General features: G+C 40.8%; 1 protein-coding gene across 4 annotated transcripts in view; it reads left to right on the top strand.

Moving 5' to 3' along the window:
- svild (supervillin d) overlaps positions 1–15,366 on the top strand; it is a 48,790-nt gene extending 33,424 nt beyond the window's left edge. For 3 of the 4 annotated variants that reach the window (XM_076887495.1, XM_004567522.6, XM_076887496.1), the window contains exons 9-29: positions 4,930–5,077; positions 5,401–5,478; positions 5,626–5,712; positions 6,534–6,717; positions 6,803–6,975; positions 7,538–7,693; positions 7,884–8,020; positions 9,081–9,228; positions 9,426–9,571; positions 9,781–9,956; positions 10,360–10,495; positions 10,594–10,894; positions 11,097–11,251; positions 11,370–11,472; positions 11,613–11,820; positions 11,898–12,031; positions 12,246–12,401; positions 12,659–12,802; positions 13,107–13,219; positions 13,456–13,608; positions 13,723–15,366. In XM_076887495.1, the coding sequence (XP_076743610.1) occupies positions 4,930–5,077; positions 5,401–5,478; positions 5,626–5,712; positions 6,534–6,717; positions 6,803–6,975; positions 7,538–7,693; positions 7,884–8,020; positions 9,081–9,228; positions 9,426–9,571; positions 9,781–9,956; positions 10,360–10,495; positions 10,594–10,894; positions 11,097–11,251; positions 11,370–11,472; positions 11,613–11,820; positions 11,898–12,031; positions 12,246–12,401; positions 12,659–12,802; positions 13,107–13,219; positions 13,456–13,608; positions 13,723–13,809 (3,123 nt within the window). In that variant the 3' untranslated portion in view covers positions 13,810–15,366. Of the gene's footprint in view, positions 1–4,929; positions 5,078–5,400; positions 5,479–5,625; positions 5,713–6,533; positions 6,718–6,802; positions 6,976–7,537; positions 7,694–7,883; positions 8,021–9,080; positions 9,229–9,425; positions 9,572–9,780; positions 9,957–10,359; positions 10,496–10,593; positions 10,895–11,096; positions 11,252–11,369; positions 11,473–11,612; positions 11,821–11,897; positions 12,402–12,658; positions 12,803–13,106; positions 13,220–13,455; positions 13,609–13,722 lie in introns of those variants that run through there. The other variant, XM_076887497.1, reaches the window with a different exon arrangement.
- The last annotated feature ends 7,603 nt before the right edge of the window (positions 15,367–22,969 follow it).

Raw genomic sequence — 22,969 nt, 5'->3', positions numbered from 1 at the left:
ATGGCACAAAAACTGCATCCTCAACACTCGCACGCATGAACGGGTGCCAAGCTGGTGTCTGAAATGTCTCTGGATCGCTTCCTTTACTTCTGTCTGAGGCTTGTGAATTGGAACCTACTGTTTATTGTGGCTGCTACTGTAGAGGTCTGGGAAACCAACTTATGTCACGGATGCAGCTAATACAGGGTTTGACTAAATTACCGGCATTAGTGTCATGTCTGCATTAGCCATGGGGCATTTACTCCCATGTGGAACATGTCTCTCTCATGTGGAAAGGTCATCGGTTTTCATTAGAGCCAGACAAATATTACCAACTGATATTGGCCTATTGCCGATATATCTACGCTGGGGTATGAGTTGTCTGAAATGTAGCAGATGCACAAGCAGTTGTCAGACACTTCATTAGTTGTACCTTGCCTGTACTGGGTTGGACGCACTTTTTGCCTTCAGAACTGCGTTAATTCTTCTTGGGATTGATTCAAGAAGATGCTTCAAAATTCCTCTGGGATTTTCATCCTTGGCATCACATATTTGCTGCAAGTTCATTGCATCCATGATGCAAATCTCATGTTACACTACATCCCTAAAGTACTCTATCAGTTTGTGATCTGTTGACTTCATACCATTGATCCACCCTGAACCTTTGAGCCAGGATGGATTCATGTTTCCATGGTTTTTACACCGTATTCTGACCCTACCATCCGAATGTCACAGTAGAAATTGAAACTCATGAGACTAAGCATCTAGTGTCCAGTATTGGTGAGTCCCTCTGAATGTAGCCTCAGTTTCCTTTTCTTCACTAACAGATGCCAACAGCAGAGAACCCCACCCAGTATGGTTTTCTGCTGCTGTAGCCCATCTGTTTCAAGGTGTGATGTGTTGTATGTTTAGAGATGCGCTTCTGCATCCTATAACGTGGTAATTTTTGAAACTATCAGCTTAGACCAGTCGGACCATTCACCTCTGACCTCTGACATAAACAAAGCATTTTCACACAGAGAACTGCCACTAACTGGATATTTTCTCCTTTTCATGTCATTCCCTGAGCCTTGAGATGACTGTTTGGGAAAATCACAGCAAATCCCTGTCTGGCACCAACAACCATGCTATGTCCAGATTCACTTAAATCACCTTTCTTCCCCTTTCTGATACTCAGTTTAAACTTGCACACGTCATCTTAAGCATGTATGCATATATAAATGAATTGAGTTGCTGCCATGTGATTGGCTGGTTATTTACATGAACAAGCAGTTGAACATATGCATCTAATAAAGTGTCTAGTGATTCAATTTCAGACAGAGGAAAGCTTTGAGTAAATGGACATGTGCGTTCACATAGTTTGTCCAAAGAATCCTGTCTAATAGATCTGTTTTTTCTCACAGCCTCAAAAATCCAGAATCAGTCAGACTCGAGTTTTCATGTTAAACACTTTCTCTTATCTCATACGCTGCCAAGTTATTTCAGATGTTTTTACTCTTCGGTTACTATGTGGAAGACCAGAAAATGTAACACGCATGGTACAGGCCATGATCGGCTCCAGATGTTTCCTGTTAAGCCTGCTAAGCTGATCTGTACACAGTGGTGCTGTAAAGTGATGCTTTGTTGTAAATTTAATTTAAAGAGGGTCTATTGTGCCTGTTAGTCATAAATTGCAATGAGTGATGGCTACACGTTTCGAGCTAATGGTTAATAACATAAGAAACCAAGCTGTTTTAGGTGTCCTTTACAAAAACATACTGACTCTTGAAGATTGTTTAAAATTGTTTGCTGTATAATCCTTGAAGGCTTGCTAAGTTTTTGGGTTTCATGTTTCAGAGATGACTTAACAAAGAACAGTCTGGCATCCCTCCACAAGCTAACACACTGACAGTGCAGGCCCCACACAGAAACTTAAGTGCATTAACTAGTCATTAGACTTATGTGTGTTGTTCCCAGAAAGTCTATTAGAGAGTCTATTAGCGATCGACAGAGACTCATATGTGCTGTCTCTTAATGCAGCTTTTAAAACAGTCTCAGCTTCACCCACTTTATGCTATAAAAATAATCCTTGTCTTTACTGTTGCCCTTCTTCTTTTCTAATTCTTCTTTTGTTATATTTTTCCTTTCTTCTTCTCCTCTTATATTTTCCCTCCCTTAGTTTCCTCTGTCTTGCTGTGTTCCTATGGCCTCTGTCCTCACATGCAGACTCTTCCCCTTTCTTTGACTTTGGCATCTTTTCCCCACCCCTTCAGGTGAGTGTGCGTGTGTTTGTGTGTGCGTGCACACATACATACAATGCATGGACTTAACTGCTTAACATTCGCTCGTATTTCTCAACTTGTGTCCCGGACAGCCTCTCGCCCTCACAGAGTCCCACTGAGAACTCAGAGCTGTCGACACACTTTCTTTCGCTACATGAATGCGGTCTGCTGAACTACAGGTGGTTGATATCTGTGTTAGTGGTTCGCCCAAAAAGCTGCCCACACTGTACGGTAAAGCAGGGGTGGAAAAGTGGTTTCCTGTGGGGCTTTGAGGTCTTTTCCTCTCCTCCACTCTCTCCGGGGTCCTGTCAGGCCAAGGTATTTCCCTTTTCTGATTGACTCCAGAGGAGCGTGCTAGCTTGAAGGGCTATCGCAATGTGCAAGTGTGTGAGAGTTGTTCCAAGACTTTGTGATTAGGGAGATATTGTTTGTATTATAGCAGGCATGAAATATAATATGGAAGGGGTTGAAGTTGTAGTTTTTGACTGCAAGAAGCAGACTTTACTTAGTCCTGTAGTCCAAAAGTGTGTTATTGGTATGCAGAAATGTTTATTCGGGCTTTCTGGCTCTTGAAGTGATTTTAAGAAAAACACAGAACACCTTGTAGAGTAACTCTCACCCTTTAGTGTGTGAGATGAGCAAAAGAGCAGGAATGTTTTAGAGGGATTTGTCTGTTAGAGTAGAAAAGCTCTTTATTAGCCTATCCAGGTGTCTGTGCATTCCAGCATGGTTCAGTCTTAATTCTTTGAGCTTTTGTCTCATGTAAGGCAAATATTTGAGCACATATGGCAGCACATTCGATATGAAAGCACAAAATAAAGTTCAGGTTGAAATGGCGAGACGCGGAAGGAGAGAGAGAACGTGCGATTTGATTTGGTGGATAATTGTTTGAGCATGTCAGCATGCTTTTTTTTTCCCCCTTCGTTTTTCCATTTTCTCATACACAGTAAAAAAAGCACATTTATTATATTTCAGTGTGCTAAATATAGCAGAGGCCAAAGATATGTTTTATCTCTAATATTGTTAAATATGAGACTGGATGTGCTCTATAGATGTGCGATTTATTGGCTGATCAAAAATGATTTTTCTTGATTCACAAAAGGATTATTTTTTCCTACTAAGTGATGTCTGAAGGTAATGAGATAATGCCCGATGGATTGTTCTTGGAGTGTGCTGATCTGACCTTGGGTCTCCAACTTTGTGCCTGTTGGAGCATCAACAAAAGTCTGTTATCTCATATGAAACACTGAACAGGACCTCGCTGTCTTATCTACATGGGAGAGAAGCTGTAAATCCAAGTATTTAAAAAGAAAATGGAGGATTAACTGGATGACTGCACTTTGTTGATCTCTGATTTCTGTTTTATGTTACCTAAAAACATAATTGTCTCCTAACTGACTGGCTTGACGTGGTGCTTGAGTGTAAACCTGCCCTCACAGAGATTTGTGTCTGCACACGTTTTCTTTTAACTGTACTTAGCAATTTGCAACAACAACTGTAGAGAGACCTAATGGTACATTTATGGTACATAATAAAGTTTAAATTGCTATTAGACGTTTACTCATGGATGCCTTGAAGGATGATATGAGTTGGTGTGATTAAGGAGGATGCGAGGGATAGGAACAGATGGAGGAAGATGATCTGCTTTGGCGAAACATCTGGAAGAAGAAGATGGTAGTTTTTTCAAATTGTTTTGCCAAATGATTTCGTGTCACTTCAGTGTTAGAAAAATAATGAAAACAACAATAAACTGCACCGACAGCTTGTTTTGAACCTCTGTTAATCCCAAATTTAGCTAAATATGTTTTTCTCTTTAAAGCTGCCTCTAGCATCTGTAAGAGTTTAAGGTTTCTGAGCTTACAGTAAAAATGAGGCGATGAGTTATAGAGTAAGAGTCAACAGATCACACAGATCGTTACTCATCTGCCGAGAACATTCCAGCTGTTTGGTGTGGGGAATCCCAAACATTAGCTTTCATCCTGCGCTGCTTAAATGCTGTACGTACAGCTTGCATGCATAAATGAATGTAAAATCTAATCGTGTAGACCTTTTTTATGACCTTTCATGCTTGGTTAGCAGTTAATTCTGTTTTTTGTTTTTTTTGTTTTTTTAAATCTGTGCAGTCACTGACTAAGCTGTGTGTAATCAACTGCAAAAACTAAGGCACACATTGCGCACGGTGTGACTTACTAATTAGACAGCAATGGGAAAAGTGTGACAGAAACAACCTAAATATTTCAGACTGGAAAATCATTAATTACCGCAACACAGTTCCTGGGCTGTAGGGAGGCCAGTAAACTACTGCCGATTCCCTTTTAATGGTCGAGTTCAGGTGCAAAAATGGCAGCAGGAGTAAATCACAGAAGAAACGGTGTGCTGAATAATGGGTGAGAGATGGATTTGAAAAAGAAAAAAAGGTCTTGGTTTTTGTTGCCAGTATTAAATTTTCCTAACTCGCTGACAGAGTAATATTTGCCTGTATGAGTGTTTCACTCTCCTTCCTTCACCCTCATCAGAGTCTCTGTTTTCCTGATGCAACACTTTTTTCTCTCTCATAGTTACTGCACCAAGTTTTCATGTGTGTCTGCTCTTGTGTACACAGTTTATCAGAGTGTAAGCCTTAACAGATTTGCATTCAAACACACACACAAACAAACACAAAGCTGAAAGTGTTTGAATGTTTCAACAGAAATCCAACGTAGATGTGGAGCCCAAAATGTCGCTGGCAGACAGGATGAAAATTCTCAAGGAGAAGGAGGAGCAGTGGAAATGCAAAGGCAAAGGAGCGGCCAACGACTCAAACCAGTTCACTGTGGCTGGACGCATGGCCAAGAAAGGTGAGACTATACTCTGGGCTTTAGTTGGCCTGAATAAGCTCATTGTTTTCCACTGACAACAATCCTAATAACTGCAGCCCTTATAACATTATACACAGAAATCCAACCCTCCCAACAGACGCAGACGATCTATATTTGATTACACAAAGCGTACTACTTTGAATAGGACGTTTCCAAGCCGTCGGGTTGAATGCACTCGTTGTAAAGTCGATACAAATATCTCTGTAGTCCAGACAGTCACAAAAAACCAAACATTTGAATTTAAAGACCAAAAAAGAAACAAACAAATAACCAATACTGAAACGTTTTATTTTTTTTGCAAGGTCTCGTGTCAGGAGTAGAAGAGTCACCCATTCGAGCTCTGAAGAAGGCTAATGCAACACCCGTCAAACCTCTTGAAGGTCTGTAAATCTTTCTAATACCTCACTGAAAGGTCTTTTAAAAGTATATTCATGATTAAATATGGCTCAAACTGCCACTTAATTACAGATGAAAAAGATAGTTGGAAAATCCACTGAAAAGTAAATGAGTTTTTCTCTGCTGTACAGAAATCTCCACTCGATCTGATGTCAAGGTGGAAGGAGATAAACGGCTCGACAAGCTGGAGTCCTTCCTAGACAAGCTCCACAATAAAGGTACACTTTCTCTGCTTCTGATTATTGTACACCGTATTGAATTTGATGATGTATTGCACAATCGTGTAGTACACGATTATACCGAGTCGGTAAAAATGTGTCATTCCAAAGTTAAAATCTAGAGCTGTAGTTAAACCCACTGAAATAAAGCTGAAAGTCTGCATTTCAATCACATCTTGAATGTTTGATTTAAAATCCACTGCTGATCGTTTGCTGAGGCAAAACTACAAAAATTGTGTCTTTGCCAAAAAACAAACAAACCTGATTTTGACCACTTCAACATGTGGAGGCAACATACAGGAACATATTTTTAAGCATTTAAGAATCACGCAGAGCAACTGCCAACACAAATGTTTGGGCCACCATGTGGATTAGTGGAAACGATGAGATTGGCAGAACATTTGTTTTTCAGATTAAATTAAGATTTTGGAGCTTTTTTTTACTTTAAGGAATTTAAACAAAAAAAAAAAAAAAGCAAAAATAAATGAATGCACAAGTAAAATTGCAGAATTGTTATTTTTCCTTCTATTCATCTATTTTTTGCCCTGTTTATTATTTTTTTAAGTAAATTTTTATCCCTGTGCAGTTTAGTAAGCTCTTCTCTGTTTCATCCTATTAATATAATACACACTAATTTAATAACATTAAAAAAAGTTGACTTTCAATTAGTGTAAGCATTTGAGCTATAGACATCACAGGACATCCATCACCACATGTGACCTTTGACCTGTAAAATGCCAGAAATGTTATGCACAAAAAGTCTTTGTAGCACTTCCTTTTCCATCTTTTCTTCTTGCCGATGTTATGGCTTGTGGGCACAGGCGTGAGCAAAAGCAAGACATCCACCATCGAGGTGACAGCAGAGATGGAGAAAGAAGTGATGAAGCTGGACGACGAAGAGACGTTCGGCAACTTCTACAGATCCGTCTCGCCCTCAGCAATCCAGGACACCGGCGTGGTGGTGACTGAGGAAGACCTAAGCCAGATCCCGACTGAGTCGCCAAAGTAAGTTTGTAATAAACATAAATGGGTTTTTTGTCCTTTGTTTTTTAGTATTATAATATTTTTAAGTCTTAAACTTTGTCATCAGGCTCACTTCAGCAGTAGCAGAGCACAAGCGAGCGGTGCGACCAGCCAGAAGGAACCAAGGCTCCAGGAACCCTCTGCGAGCTTTAGCTGCCCGCAATGACATCAGGCAGGTCTACACCGAGCAGAGGCTTAACGTAGCCACCGTGGAGACCAAGAGGATCCAAGTGGAGAGGAGTAAGTGCTCAAACTTTCCTACTGTAGCAGTGCTTACAGTATATTCTCACCCAAGATAGCCAGAAAGTCTTGGATAGCTTTAAAGGAGCACAAAAAGGGTTATTTCTAAAAAAGAAAAAAATCACATTAAAGTCAGTGAATTATTTTATACAGGAAATATGTCTGGAGAGTGAATTTCTTGTTTATGTCGTGAATCAGCCGTAACGTAAACACACTGTATGTAAGAAGAAAATATGAAAATGATGTTCAGGTAAAGCTGTGGGGCTGTTGCCAGCCGGTTATTGTATCATATTATTGTGATGTTTGCTTGAACAAGTATTCTACTCTGCTGACTGACCACAGTGACGTCTTCACAGTTTACAAAAGAGGAAGTGAGCACCACAGCTACGTGTGCTGTGTGCTAGTATAGCTCACATGAAAGAAATAATTAAAGTGTGTCTCGTCTCTTTGTTTATGAAGAATTAGAAAAAGGAACAGAAAATCATCAAAACCTCAAAACAGTTTAATATTTCAAGAGCTGATGTGTAACTGAGTCCCTGTTCTTGTTTTCTCACCTGTCCAGTGGCAAAACACTCGAACCTGGCTGACGTTGCCTTGGCCGGTCTGGCCAGCAAGGAAAACTTTCGCAAGGTGAACCTGCGAAGTGTGAAGTCCACTGATGTTGTGACCAATAACAGTGCAGTTCCTTTCAATAAGCTCATGCTTATCCGCATCAAAGGTGAGGAAACACGAGGGGATTAACTCTTTCTATGATTACGTGTTGAATATTGAAGCGATCAAAGGTTCAGTAAAATGTTTCTTGTTTCATTTCTTAAAAATATTTGGTAAATCAACTTCTTTTTTTCCACAGTTTAAATCCCTTTAATGTTTCAAATAAGTAAAAGGTCTTTTTTTGTTACTTTGTGAAGGCCGGAGGCACGTCCAGGTTCGGTTGGTGGAGCCCACAGCTCAGTCTCTAAACAGTGGTGACTGCTTTCTTCTGATAACACCAAAGCACTGCTACATGTGGAGTGGAGAGTTCGCCAATGTCATTGAGAAAGCAAAGGTAGTGAACCTCACACACTCAATCAGCACCCTAATGACCACATTTGAAAAAACAAAGAGATTCAGAGCAGATAATGTTGTGCATTGACGGGCTGTTTCCATCATGAACTGCAGGATCAAGTTTGATGTTTGATATATTCAGAGTTGAAACAAACGGATTATAAAAGGCTTTAACTATACCTACCAAAGGGACACTGTCCCGTGGGAGGTGATCTCTGCTGCTCTCGTGTTTATTGCATTGTGTAATGTATGAAAGCTTGTTTCTGCCACTGAAATCAAAAAAGCTTGTCAGACGTTCATGTTATGTGAACTTTTTCAGTTATTATATGTCAGTATCTTCACGTGAAAAATGAGTTTAACAAATTTGTCTCTGAAGATCCTGAGGTCTCAACCAAAAATCTTAAAATCCATGAAACCAAAATAAGGTCTCTGACATAAAGACGTCTTTACACTGTTTGATCTGTGACTCAAACAATCATCACACCAAAGAGATGCAACAGAGAACCACTTTGGTTTTAGGAGTTCAACCTAAAACATGTTTGTTTCCAAATGTAAAATATTGAACATAAAAACATAAAATATATAAACAGGGATACGTTGAACCCTCAAACATATACAGGTAAGTAGACAATGGTGTCAGTGTTTATATCAGCTGAATTTCATCAGTAGATCAAAGGCTGTGCCTGAGCTGGAGAGCTGACACTACAGGGTGACGGATTCTTGTGGTTAGAGAATTGCTGAATTAATAAGACACCGGCTGAGACAGGTTCAGATGATTCCTCCACCTCTATTTCATCATTTCTTTTCTCACTACTGGGGATACTTGATTTGGTTGGGTGAGGGCCCTGTCTGAGTAGGGCCTGCAGAATGTGGGACAGCCACAAGTGTTGCCTGTGCTATTCTCACACAAGTTAGCATAGTGTAACTGCTTTGTGTTCTCATTTTCACAAAGTCCGATCACTACAGATGGATTAAATGAGCTAATATGTGTCTGCTCTTACACATTTAGAAAAAAATGTGACTGCTGTGTATTTGCTGTAACGTGTGCTTTGTGTGGACAGGCGTCGGAGATGGCGGCGTTCGTTCAGGCTAAGAGGGACCTCGGCTGTAAGGCCCCTCAGGTGACGGTGCTGGAGGAGGGCATCAACACTGAGAGCAGATGGGCCAAAGAGTTCTGGACCCTGCTGGGTGGAAAGACCAAATACAGAGGTACGTGCACACATTTTCATAAGTAAACACCAACACAGTCTCTGACATCTGTATCTCTAATAATACTGACTAGTACCAGTAGATATTCTGTCAAACTCTCCTTAGAGCACTTCTCTTATCCTCTTGAAGGATTATCTGTCTAACCACTGAGCCCCCACTCCACCACACACATGTGCTTACCCTGTTTTTGATTGTAGGGGCGGGAGAGCCAGAGGAGGATGAGCTGTACGAGAGTGGCGTGGTGGACTCTAATGGCGTGTACAGACTCCAGGGAGACAAGCTGGTGCCTCACGAAGACGCCTGGGCCTCTATCCCAAGTGTGTCCTTGCTCGACTCTAAAGAGGTGATGTCACTCATATGTCTGGGAAGTTCTGATAAGTGGAATAGAAACTCAGTCCATTTCATTCTCCTACAAGCCTTAAGTCTTTAAAAGCTTACAGGAAGCTGAAGATCTTTAGGACACGTCCATAAAAGTCAAGACAGAGATTTCAGTAAACACTTAACCAACGTCTCTCTCTCCTCCTTCCTCTTGCTGCTGTTGTCTCACACCAGGTGTTGGTGTTTGATTTTGGCAGCGAAGTGTACGTGTGGCACGGGAAAGATGTGCCCTTGAGCGACAGAAAAGTGGCCGTCAAACTAGGCAAACAGCTCTACAGCGGCAGCTACGATTACAGCCACTGCAGAGTCAACCCGCTGGATGCTTCCTGCACAGACCAGAACACGCCTCAGTGAGTGTGACATGTTAATCCTGTATTCTGTCCTCTGTGGGGTGCTTTTTAAATGCATGATGTGGTCATCTCACATTTAAAGCAGCTATAAATGGTTTAAGAAGTTTGGAGCTTCAGCAGCACACGTAGTTTAAAGAACAGCTTTATTGTTTGGTTAAGTAATAAAGCTGTTCTTTAAACTGCATGCGCAGCTGGAGCTTCAACCTCTTCAGACTCTTGTTCTTCTCTATGCACTTTGGAAGTAGGTGAAGTTGTGCCAGAAACCTCTATTGTCTGTTCAAGCGGAGACCTATGTTAGATTTTTAGTTATATTGCAGCCCCTAGTGGTCTCACTGTGCATGTACAGCCACACAGAGAAGACACTAAAAATACTAAAGGTAACTTTCATGTGTGTGACATGTAGGAAAGGGGAAGGTCGTCCGAGCTGGGCTCTGTTTGGTCGTTTGTCAGAGCACAATGAGACGTCCCTGTTCAGAGAGAAGTTCCTGGACTGGGCTGAGAGGAAGAAAGAGGAAGCGGCTCAAGCTGAGGAAGTTAAGGTAGAGGAGATTTGTTTTGTTTGTTTGGGTTTGTTTTTTTGTTTTTGTTTTTAAAGTAACAAATTTAAAGCTAATTAAAAGTGTCCTGGTTTGCTCAGAGCCCAGTCCACTCCACTGTGCGCGCCCCACTTGACTTGGAGCTCCACCCATGTGACGCTAAAGATCTGCTGAACAATGAGCCGGAGCCGGTGAAGACCATTCTGGAGGGCATCAATGTCCAGCGGGGTCACGGCCTGGTGAGGACGGAGGATGGGAGGCAGGCAGAGTTAGCAACCGTGGCCGTAGAGGCGTGGCACATAAGAGAGCACGGAGAGGAGGAAGTGCCTGAGGAAAGCCTGGGCCAGCTGCACGAGGGCGACGCCTACATCATCCGCTGGAAGTACTCTGTCACCACGCTCGGTGAGTCACATTTTGGCACAGCCTCAGAATAAATAGTGGAAGAAGATGCGAGCAAAAATAATAATAATAAATTTGTGTGGCTTCACATGCTTACCATGTTGGCACACATTCATCAGAACAGCATGTGAAGAAAAGCTGACTGTTATGTCACTGAAAGCCTGAACCGAATAAGCAGAAGGTTTTCTGTGCTCTGTTCTTCCAGTGGGGAAGCGGCAGAAACCTGGGGAGCTGAGCGCTGGAGGTCCTGGGAGAGAGAGGGCTGCGTATTTTTTCTGGCAGGGCCGCCACTCCAGTGCCAGTGAGAAAGGAACCTCCGCTCTCATGACGGTGGAGCTCGGAAGCCACAGGGGGTCACAGGTGAGTCACAGATGCACCAAAAATAACCACAATAAGTGTTAGAATCACAATCCCTGCTTGTTGAAAGTAAATTTAGATCCAGCTTTGTTCACCTTTTTCTTTGCGGGTGGCTCTCCAGGTGTTGGTGACTCAGGGAAAAGAACCTCCTTGCTTCCTGCAGCTCTTCCAGGGAGGTCTGATCATCCATAAGGGCAGCAGAGAGAACAACACCAACAACACAGGTAACCAAAAAAATGTCATGTTGAAACTTTGACTTGTTGTAAAAGATTAAAGCCTCACAATACTTCATAAACCGAATGAATTATTTAGGTGGTTCTGGTAGAAAACATGAAAGCATGCCACGTCTGTTTCACCTCTGCAGAAGCCTGGAGGTTGTTTTGTGTCCGTGGTGAGGCAGAGTCAGAGGCCTTGCTGGTGGAGGTGGACTGCCAGCATAGCAGTCTGCGCTCTCGTGGCAGCCTGGTGTTGCTTAATGCTGAGAAAGGCCAGCTCTACTTGTGGCACGGCTGCAAAGCTCATGCAAGCGCCAAGCAGGTGGCCAAAAGAGCAGTGGACAAACTAACCCAGAGGTAAGGCACAGGATGTGTAAATGTATGAATGGATGTTTGGCTGCGGCTGCGGATCAACACGTGTCTGTGTCTTCAAGGCATCCGTCAGAGTTAGGCCTGAGCCTCAGCAGCAGCGTGAGAGTGGAGGAGGTGGAGGAAGGATCTGAACCTGCGGAGTTTGTGAAGGCTCTGGGTCTGAAAGACAAGAAGGCCTACGACTGTATGCTGGATGGTACGGCCCAACATGCGCTGCTTAGCAACTATCCAGGTGTTTAGCAGAATGTAGATATGTAGATAGAGAGATAATGTGTGTGTGTGTGTGTGTGTGTGTGTGTGTGTGTGTGTGTGTGTGTGTGTGTGTGTGTGTGTGTGTGTGTGTGTGTGTGTGTGTGTGTGTGTGTGTGTGTGTGTGTGTGTGTGTGTGTGTGTGTGTGTGTGTGTTGCAGATCCAGGAAAGTACAACCACACACCGCGGCTCTTCAGCTTAAGTGCGAGCTCCGGGGTGTTTGAAGGGGAGGAGGTGCTGTATCCCGCCAGGGTAGCAGAAGGAGTCATGGCGATGCCTTTCCTGCAGGAGAACCTCTACGCAGCACAACAACCAGGTAACACAAGCTGCGAGCAATGTCGCATTTCAGTTATTTCTACATTTCAGTTCTTAAAGAAAGTTTAAAGTTAGCGAAGCAAGTTCAGGCTTATCTTCAGCAAACATCTACAGATATGAAGAAAGATGGAATCAAGAGGAACGCCTGCTTATGCCACATGCATCACAAATATTTTGCAACAGTTCAAACGCAACACAAAAGTTCAATGTAATCATGTTATGGCTTGCTATCTTATCACATCACTATTTCTTCTTCAGCCTTGTTTCTGCTCGACAACCGTATGGAGGTGTATCTGTGGCAGGGCTGGCAGCCTGAAGACACACAGTGCACCGGATCTGCGAAAATGCGCTGGGACAGCGAGAGGAAGTGCGCCATGGAAACTGTGCTGCAGTACTGCAAAGGTCAGAGGTCACACACAAGCATTTTGAACATTTTATTTAAAGTTTTGCAATATTCTTCACAAATACTTCATCATCATTTTTAAATATAAGAAAAGAAGAGAAATCAAAGAGAGAGGCCATAAAAATCTTCAGATCACAGATTTCACTTTAACAGTCGAGTCATGCAGGAATGATTTTCATAGTAACGTGTTTGTCTGAGTAATGTTGTTCTTATGTAAAGTCTCTAATATTCTGTACTTAAATGTCCGGTCTCTTTTTTGGCTTATGTTTTCCTTCTGTTTTTCAATACAACATTGACCTACAGAGAAGAATCCTCGGCGCCCCCCTCTGGCCTATTTGATCCTAGCAGGCTGTGAACCCCTGACCTTCACCAACATCTTCCCATACTGGGAGAAGGACCCCAATATCGCTTCAAAGGTGGGTGATGGCTTGTCTTTTACTGCAGTCTGTCTTATGAAGTGTTGGTGTCAGGGAGCTGTCACAGCTTGAACTGGAGATTATTTTGTCCTAAGCATCGCAGCAAGAGTGCAGTGCTGTTTTCTATCCTTTTATTCAGGTGTTATGTTTGATTAAATGTGTTGCAAAAAGACAGAGTTTGAGCTTAAATGTGGAAAAAAATAGAAAGTAGAGTATTTCTGCCTCTGTGTTCGCAGGCTGGGCTCTCCAAAAAAGTGATCTTGGTGAAAGAGGCCCTGTCCAAGCTCAGTAAGCAGCAGTACTCCATCGAGGAGCTGACCAGGAAACCGCTGCCAGAGGGAGTGGACCCTCTGCGTCTGGAGGATTACCTCTCAGACCAGGACTTCAAGGTAGGACTCGCTCCGTGGCCATTAGAATTATTTGTTACATTTAAATTCAGTAAATAAAGAAAAATGTTATAAATGCCGACATTTATTTTTCCGCTCACTTTTAATGTTTTATAGAAACTTCTTGAGATGAGTCGCGTTGAGTTCAACGCTCTGCCAAACTGGAAGCAAAAGAATCTGAAGAAAAGCAAGGGTCTGTTTTAAAACCGCATCGTTTTCTTCACGCATCTGTTGGGTCTTTTTTATTTTTAACGTGTTTTATTAAAAACAAACAGGCCTCATTTTGTAGAAAGACTTAGGAAAAGCAAATGTACAATTTTGTTCAAATGTTGATCTATTTTTAAAAAACAGTGCCATTTTCCCCCTTTATCAGTGAAATATTCTAGCCTATGTGCAATTGCTAACCTTTTTTTTTTTTTAACCCTTGTATGGTGTTCGGGTCTGTGAGACCCGTGTTCAGTTTTTTTCAAAAGAAAAATTAAACAATTAATTATTTTTTTCACGTGTAAATGTGTTGTGTCTTTCCACTCACTCCACTTGATTATAACTGATTTATTTATAACATTTTATATAAAAGAAAAACGAGAAGCACATTAATTCATAAATGTGATCTAACAAAGGTAAAGGGAAAAAATTAACCATGTTTGCTGTTCATATGTCTTGTAATTGGGATGAAGTAAACATCTGTTGAGTAATTTAACATAAAATTGTTTGATAGTGTTAATTTGGAAAGCCAAAACTCTAGCGGGTCCACCAGACCCATGAACACTGGCTGAGTAACAAAAATACGAACACCACACAAGGGTTAATAGAAATGTTTTGTTTTACATTTATCCTCATATTATAAATATGTAATATACCATAAATGTTTTTTATCAGTTTTATTTCTCATTTAAAACTGTGTTTGTTTATGAAAAAATGCCTGTGGTCTTTATACTTTGGGAATTTTATTTACTCCTTTTCTTTCTTTCTTTTTTTTTTTTTTTTTTTTTGAAATGCGTCATGGAAAAGCCACCTCTGTGTTAAGAAAAACAATTGCACAGCAGAAATATGACATATCGACATATTTTGAGAACAGAGGAAGAAAAATTGAAGGTCTGTGCACAATTCCTGTAATCTATGATTCTCTGCTGCTCTTTAACCAGAGTGTTGATACAGACGTCTGATTCACACACAGAAAAATATTCAGTTTTTAGCATTTTTAAATTTGTGCAGACGCATGAGCAACAAAGCAATCTGCAAAACTCTCCCCCCAAAATTTTCCTCGTTGATCATTAATATCGATTAGTTTGTTCTTATAATTAACTGCCCCTCTGGTTATCTGGGACCAAATCTAAGCTTTGTCTCATTTATGTTTTTCTGTGTATGTGTGATTTTTTTTTTTTTTTTTTTTTTTTTTTTTTTTTTTTTTTTGTGAGCAAGGGTGCAACTTTTAAAAGTATTAGGTGTGTGTTGTGAAGAGAGACTGAGAGAAACTGTGCTGCATAACTGCCTTTAATGCAAACGTACTCCCTGTAATGATATGATGGTATATACAGCATGCTGGTAGTAAAGCTGCCTGTCACGTCTGAACTAGAACACTCTCTGCATGGTGTTCACAATCATGCATTCATTATGTTGCAATATGCATCTTTTTTGTGATTAAATAAGATCTGTATGATTTGTTTGGGGCCAGCTTTTATTTTTTTTAGCACATAAAATAAAAGTTTGGTGGTTTGGAAATGAGATGCTCAGTATTCCCTTTTCAAATAAAATGTATTAAAAAAATTATGTATTCTGATGTAATTATTCAGAGAGTATTGGGAATAATTTCATCATCACTCTCATTGTTAGCCTCATAAACAAAAGTAGATAGAGAGATAGATATAGAGGGGAAACTGCACAATCCAGTGATAATACGATGAGACGCTTCGAGCAGAGGCTCCAGCCGTCCATTCCAACACAAACACAAAGTATCACTCATAATTCAACAATAAAATAGCTTCATGTTGTGGCCATCACATAGTGATTCAGGATCTGAAAGTGAACAGATTTAACGTACATCATGCTTTGACAGGTTTATCATTTTCATTTCACACGTAAAACAGATTCATTCCAACCAGCTCTCATTCCCAACGTGTAAAATATCGACTTGTCACAATCGTCTGTATTTTACGCGTCAGGATGAGAACGTGTCGTAGGTAAACCTATTCATCTGCTAGTCAGGAAATCACATGGCAGCTACTCGGTGCTTCTAGGTATGTAGATGTGATGTGGTCAGGATGATCTGTTGACTTTAAAATGTTGGAAGCCAGAGGGGCTCCTCTGAGTATTTCAGAAACTGCTGATCTACTGATCACATAATCTCTGTAGTTTACAGAGAATGGTCCGAGAAAGAGAAAATATCCAGTGAGTGGCAGTTCTCTGGGCAAAAATGGGTTCCAATGAGGGCAACAGTAACTAACCAGTTGTTACAACCAAGGTGTGCAGAAAAGCATCTCTGAAGCCTTAACGTGTCAAACCATGAAGCAGATGAGCTGCAGCAGCAGAAGACCAGACTGTCAGCTAAGAACAGGAAAGTAAGACTAAACACTCAAGGTCAGCACATTTGGACAACATATGGTTGGGAAAACATTGCCTGGTGTGATGAGTCTCAATTTCTGCTGCAACATTTGGATTGTAGGGTCAGAATGGACCCATCCTGCCATATAGCCAGGCTGGTGGTGGTGGTGGTGGTGTAATGATATTGGGAATATGTTCTTGGCACTTTTTGGGGGTATTGTTGCTGACCATTTCCATCTCTGACCAAAATATATCCAGTATCTGATGGCTGCCTACAGCAGGATAACTCACCATCTTACAAAGCTTATATAATCTCAGACTGTTTTCTTGAACATGACCATGAGTTCACTGTACTCAGATGGCCTCCACAGTCACCAAATCTCAATCTAATAGAGCACCTTTGGGATGTCGTGGAAGAGAAGTATGAGGTGCCATAAGGGACATTATTACTGAAACGCTCTCACACACACTACTGAAATTTTAGCTCTCACACACACTACTGAAACGCTCTCACACACACTACTGAAATTTTAGCTCTCACACACACTACTGAAACGCTCTCACACACACTACTGAAACTTTAGCTCTCACACACACTACTGAAACACTCTCACACACACTACTGAAATTTTAGCTCTCACACACACTACTGAAATTTTAGCTCTCACACACACTACTGAAACGCTCTCACACACACTACTGAAATTTTAGCTCTCACACACACTACTGAAACGCTCTCACACACACTACTGAAATTTTAGCTCTCACACACACTACTGAAATTTTAGCTCTCACACACACTACTGAAACGCTCTCACACACACTACTGAAACGCTCTCACACACACTACTGAAATTTTAGCTCTCACACACACTACTGAAACGCTCTCACACACACTACTGAAACACTCTCACACACACTACTGAAATTTTAGCTCTCACACACACTACTGAAATTTTAGCTCTCACACACACTACTGAAACGCTCTCACACACACTACTGAAATTTTAGCTCTCACACACACTACTGAAACGCTCTCACACACACTACTGAAATTTTAGCTCTCACACACACTACTGAAATTTTAGCTCTCACACACACAACTGAAACGCTCTCACACACACTACTGAAACGCTCTCACACACACTACTGAAATTTTAGCTCTCACACACACTACTGAAACGCTCTCACACACACTACTGAAACGCTCTCACACACACTACTGAAACGCTCTCACACACACTACTGAAATTTTAGCTCTCACACACACTACTGAAATTTTAGCTCTCACACACACTACTGAAACGCTCTCACACACACTACTGAAACGCTCTCACACACACTACTGAAATTTTAGCTCTCACACACACTACTGAAACGCTCTCACACACACTACTGAAACGCTCTCACACACACTACTGAAATTTTAGCTCTCACACACACTACTGAAACGCTCTCACACACACTACTGAAACGCTCTCACACACACAACTGAAACGCTCTCACACACACAACTGAAACGCTCTCACACACACCACTGAAACCAGAGGCATTTCCGCTGAACAGGAAGTTGTTTCCTGACAAGGAAACTGATGGAAAAAGTGGTATATTTCAAAACACTACAAGGATTTCTACTCAGCAACCTGCTAGTACAGCAGTCCCCAACCTTTTTTGCGCCACGTAAACGATATAAAAATAAAAAAAACCATAAATACCATGAAAACCATAAATAGAAATGTGTTCGAATTTTTGTGGAGGAATAAAACCCATTACATAGAAAGATCTCAGCTTGTGAAGGGATACAATAAAGGTGGTATCAAAACTCCAGAATTGGAATTTATGGTTGGCACCCTTAGAATTAAATGGTTAAAATCTTGTCTGTCACAGCCAGACTCTACTTAGCCCCACATCCCATGATTCTTGTTTAATAAAATAGTATACAGGATTAGACTTTATTTTTAAATGTGATTTTGCGGCAAATAAAATCCCCATAAAGATATCAAACTTTCCAAAACAGACGTTGCATTTTTGGGAAAATGAGATGTACCCACAACTTCTCCCCATAATTCAACCTTATGGAATAATAGGGTAATAACACTTAATCAAAAATCTATTTTCAAGAGTGACTGGTTTGAACAAAAATATTATATTCATAACAGATTTGTTGGATGATAACGGTGTCATTCTAAGTTACACAGACTTTTCAGAAAAATATTGTCTAAACTGTTCTCAAAGAGAATATAACAAATTTTGTGAACTGGTCCCACTGCCTCTGCTTCATTTGATTAAAATTTTTATGATATACAATAATTTCTCATCAGTGCTCCCAAATTTATTGCTAGGGCAATGTCAGCTGTTTGATAAAAATGCAATAAGAAATTTGTTAGTAGTTTCTTCAAAGACAAAATATTTCATAGTTACAACAGAATGGTTACATGGCATGGTTCTAGTTTAGTTATTTCATATACACTGGATAAAGCATACTAAAAATTTATGAAATAGCCTATTCTACCTAAAGTTAAAGAAACACACTTTAAACAAAACTAATACTGTGGCAGAATTTCTAAAAAAAGAGATTTGGCTTTGAGGTGGATCAGTGTTCTTTTTGTACTGATGAAAATGAAACCCTAGAACATCTTTTTTTTTCTATGCCCTATCACACAATGTATTTGGTGCAACTTAAAAAATTGGATTTCCCTAAATATTAATGATGTGCCACTGTTTGAATTACATCATAATTTTTTTTATATGGATCATCTAGCATTGGATGTCTCAGACATTATTAACATCATCATACTTTTGAGTAAATATCATATCCATTGTGCTAAATGGAGGAACGCTAAGCCTTCTCTCCCTGGTTTTATTGATGATTTTAAGATATTTTTCTTTGCTAAAAAAGACAAAAAGCACATATGCCAAAAAAATAACCAGGATAATGCACGTCTCCCGCTATTCTAAATTTTGACTAATGCTGAGGCTAATATATTGTTAAGTAATGCAGCTGTCTCACTAAGGTCCAGAATCGATTTGTTCCACGATTCGATTCAATTCAGTTCGATTTGATTATGGGGAATTTTGACAGTCAGAAATATTATAATTCAGATCAGTACATTTACATATTTTTGTATTTAAAAAAAGGAAGCTGACACACGCAAGACTTTATCAAAGGTGTGAGCATCACAGCAGATGCCTTTGTGTCAAAGTAGCTGAAGATAAAACACATAAAAACATGAAGGTGGTTTTCCTGACCTGGGATTTTATAAAAAAATATTCTGCAGTACATCAAAAACGAAAGAAAACCATTAATCAACATATGAACGTTACCTCTGACGTTACAGCGGTTTTATTAGAGACACGGCTAACGTTTTGCATTTTGCATAATTTTAAAAAGTTTAAATTTATTCAGTATTGAACGGCAGAAATTAGGTTTTCTTTTCGGAAGTATGTAAAATGAAAAAAAAAAACAAAAACCAGCGGCCAACTGCGCTGTAAACAACAGTAGACTTGTGCCTAACAAGCAAGCGAATAATGCAGAAAACAGATTTTTAGACGGGAAACTGTTCTTGAAGTACAGAGAGACAGAAAGAGAGAGAGAGGGCTGTGCATGACGTGCGATTTTATCGTGGTGGAAGCAAAACAGTGAAGGAATTCATGACGATGTTTATGTGAAGCGCAGTTTGGATCTTCTTTTGCTGCTGGTTCAGTCAATATTGTTTGGAGAGAGATCAAACTAACAGCTTTAGAATCGGCGCAAAAACGGGGTGAAAACAAAGCGCGGACCTGCCGACAGATCAGAGTCAGCGAGCTGTCGGCTTTCAGCCCCGACCGTGTCCGTGCTGTCGGGTGAGAAAGGCGACATCTCACTGATTCTGATCCGCGGGTCCGCGCTGTGTGTTTACGTCTTTGTGCAGAAGCCGTGTACCTGCTCTCATTTACTGTCTTAGCTGTTTGGTGGTTGTTGAAATTTTGTGAGGTTTCACCAGAGATTCTGGCATTTCGGGCAAAATAAATTTATATTAAAAAATCGATTCAGGATTTTAATGAATCGATTTCACGTTATCCAAGCCAGAATCGATTTTAATCGATGAATCGATTATAAGAACCCACCCCTAACTAACAGGTTGCTGAGTAGACATCTGTGTAGTGGTTTGTTTGAAATCTAACACTTTTTCCTTCAGTTTCCTTGTCAAGAATTAACTTCCTGTTTAACTGAAATGCCTTCCTGTTCAACTGAAACACCTTCCTGTTCACTGAAATGACTTGGTTTTTCAGTAGTGTGTGTGAGAGCTAAAATTTCAGTAGTGTATGTGAGAACGTTTCAGTAGTGTGTGTGAGAGCTAAAATTTCAGTAGTGTGTGTGAGAGCGTTTCAGTAGTGTGTGTGAGAGCGTTTCAGTTGTGTGTGTGAGAGCGTTTCAGTTGTGTGTGTGAGAGCTAAAATTTCAGTTGTGTGTGTGAGAGTGTTTCAGTAGTGTGTGTGAGAGCGTTTCAGTTGTGTGTGTGAGAGCGTTTCAGTTGTGTGTGTGAGAGCGTTTCAGTAGTGTGTGTGAGAGCGTTTCAGTTGTGTGTGTGAGAGCGTTTCAGTAGTGTGTGTGAGAGCTAAAATTTCAGTAGTGTGTGTGAGAGCGTTTCAGTAGTGTGTGTGAGAGCTAAAATTTCAGTAGTGTGTGTGAGAGCGTTTCAGTAGTGTGTGTGAGAGCTAAAATTTCAGTTGTGTGTGTGAGAGCGTTTCAGTAGTGTGTGTGAGAGCTAAAATTTCAGTAGTGTGTGTGAGAGCGTTTCAGTAGTGTGTGTGAGAGCGTTTCAGTTGTGTGTGTGAGAGCGTTTCAGTAGTGTGTGTGAGAGCTAAAATTTCAGTAGTGTATGTGAGAACGTTTCAGTAGTGTGTGTGAGAGCATTTCAGTAGTGTGTGTGAGAGCGTTTCAGTAGTGTGTGTGAGAGCTAAAATTTCAGTAGTGTGTGTGAGAGTGTTTCAGTAGTGTGTGTGAGAGCTAAAATTTCAGTAGTGTGTGTGAGAGTGTTTCAGTAGTGTGTGTGAGAGCGTTTCAGTAGTGTGTGTGAGAGCTAAAATTTCAGTAGTGTGTGTGAGAGCGTTTCAGTAGTGTGTGTGAGAGCGTTTCAGTTGTGTGTGTGAGAGCTAAAATTTCAGTAGTGTGTGTGAGAGCGTTTCAGTAGTGTGTGTGAGAGCATTTCAGTAGTGTGTGTGAGAGCATTTCAGTAGTGTGTGTGAGAGCGTTTCAGTAGTGTGTGTGAGAGCGTTTCAGTAGTGTGTGTGAGAGCGTTTCAGTAGTGTGTGTGAGAGCATTTCAGTAGTGTGTGTGAGAGCGTTTCAGTAGTGTGTGTGAGAGCTAAAATTTCAGTAGTGTGTGTGAGAGCGTTTCAGTAGTGTGTGTGAGAGCGTTTCAGTTGTGTGTGTGAGAGCTAAAATTTCAGTAGTGTGTGTGAGAGCTAAAATTTCAGTAGTGTGTGTGAGAGCTAAAATTTCAGTAGTGTATGTGAGAACGTTTCAGTAGTGTGTGTGAGAGCGTTTCAGTAGTGTGTGTGAGAGCGTTTCAGTAGTGTGTGTGAGAGCTAAAATTTCAGTAGTGTGTGTGAGAGCGTTTCAGTAGTGTGTGTGAGAGCGTTTCAGTTGTGTGTGTGAGAGCTAAAATTTCAGTAGTGTGTGTGAGAGCGTTTCAGTTGTTTATGTGAGAGCGTTTCAGTAATAATGTCCCTTACGGCACCTCATAGAGAAGAGTGAGGTCATGGATGTGCAGTCAACAAATTTGCAGCAACTGTGTGATGCTATCATGTCAATATGTTAGTCATTAAACAAAACACTATTAAACAAAAATGTTAATTTAATAGATTCTTATTTTTAAAACCACTATACTGATGTCCAGAGACCTGTCTGTTCTGACACGCCTTTGCAATCTGCAGTTTTTAGAAGTGACCAGAAGAGGGTGCTGTCTGTCTGGCCAACCTTCACTCCTGTTTAAACACTGTGTTTTCTCCCCCCTACAAATCTCTCCAGCCTTTTCGTTCATAAATATTTAAAAGCTGACGAGCAGAACAAGAAACTTTAAAAACAAACTTGCCAGATGAAAGTTTCATTTGTAGGCGGATGTTCTGGAAATTTCTTCAACACCATGTCAACAGCAGTCATGAATATTTGTCATGCCTGCCTGCCTGACTCATGCATTGGAATAGCTGTTTTGGACAACACCTGCTCATTTAGGATGCAGTACATCTGTGCCTCACACTCTCAGGGTCACTGACAAGCAAAACAAACCCAGATAGATGTGCACCATATGGATTACACACTCACCACCTCATCGCTTATCTACATTCTCATTTCATATAGACGCCAACAAGAATGCGGCAGTAAAGCTTTCTCTACAACAGATTACAGAATGCTGTCATTGCTCCTCCAACAGCAGAGAGATGAGAGGCCGGTGGGTTTATTTATCATAAACTGTGGCTTGCATTAATCACCTGCATCGTTCTGCCTTCTGGCTCAGGTGCCACAGCAGCCCACGATGTGGCTGACATGCAGACAAACAAAGCCGATGCTAATACAAAGCAGATTAGCTTGACTAATGATGTCCTGGATGTTAGATGACGGAGCTGGGCCTCAGCTGGAAAAACATGAACTAAACTCAGTCTGAAGAAGAAATTAAGAATTAAGAAAATTTAAGAGTTCTTACTTTACACCCCGAGTTTGTACATATACAATGTGCAAGTGACTAGAAACAAATACTCCTCTGTTGACGTTTGTTGCCCATCCAGTTCATAAGGACACACCCAGCTAGGTTATGCAGGAAGATGCAGCTAGTACATGTTTA

Source organism: Maylandia zebra, linkage group LG8 (genome assembly GCF_041146795.1).
Source record: "Maylandia zebra isolate NMK-2024a linkage group LG8, Mzebra_GT3a, whole genome shotgun sequence".
Lineage (NCBI taxonomy): Eukaryota > Metazoa > Chordata > Actinopteri > Cichliformes > Cichlidae > Maylandia > Maylandia zebra.
Note: the sequence above shows the minus strand (reverse complement) of the source record. Positions and strands in the feature narration are given on the sequence as shown.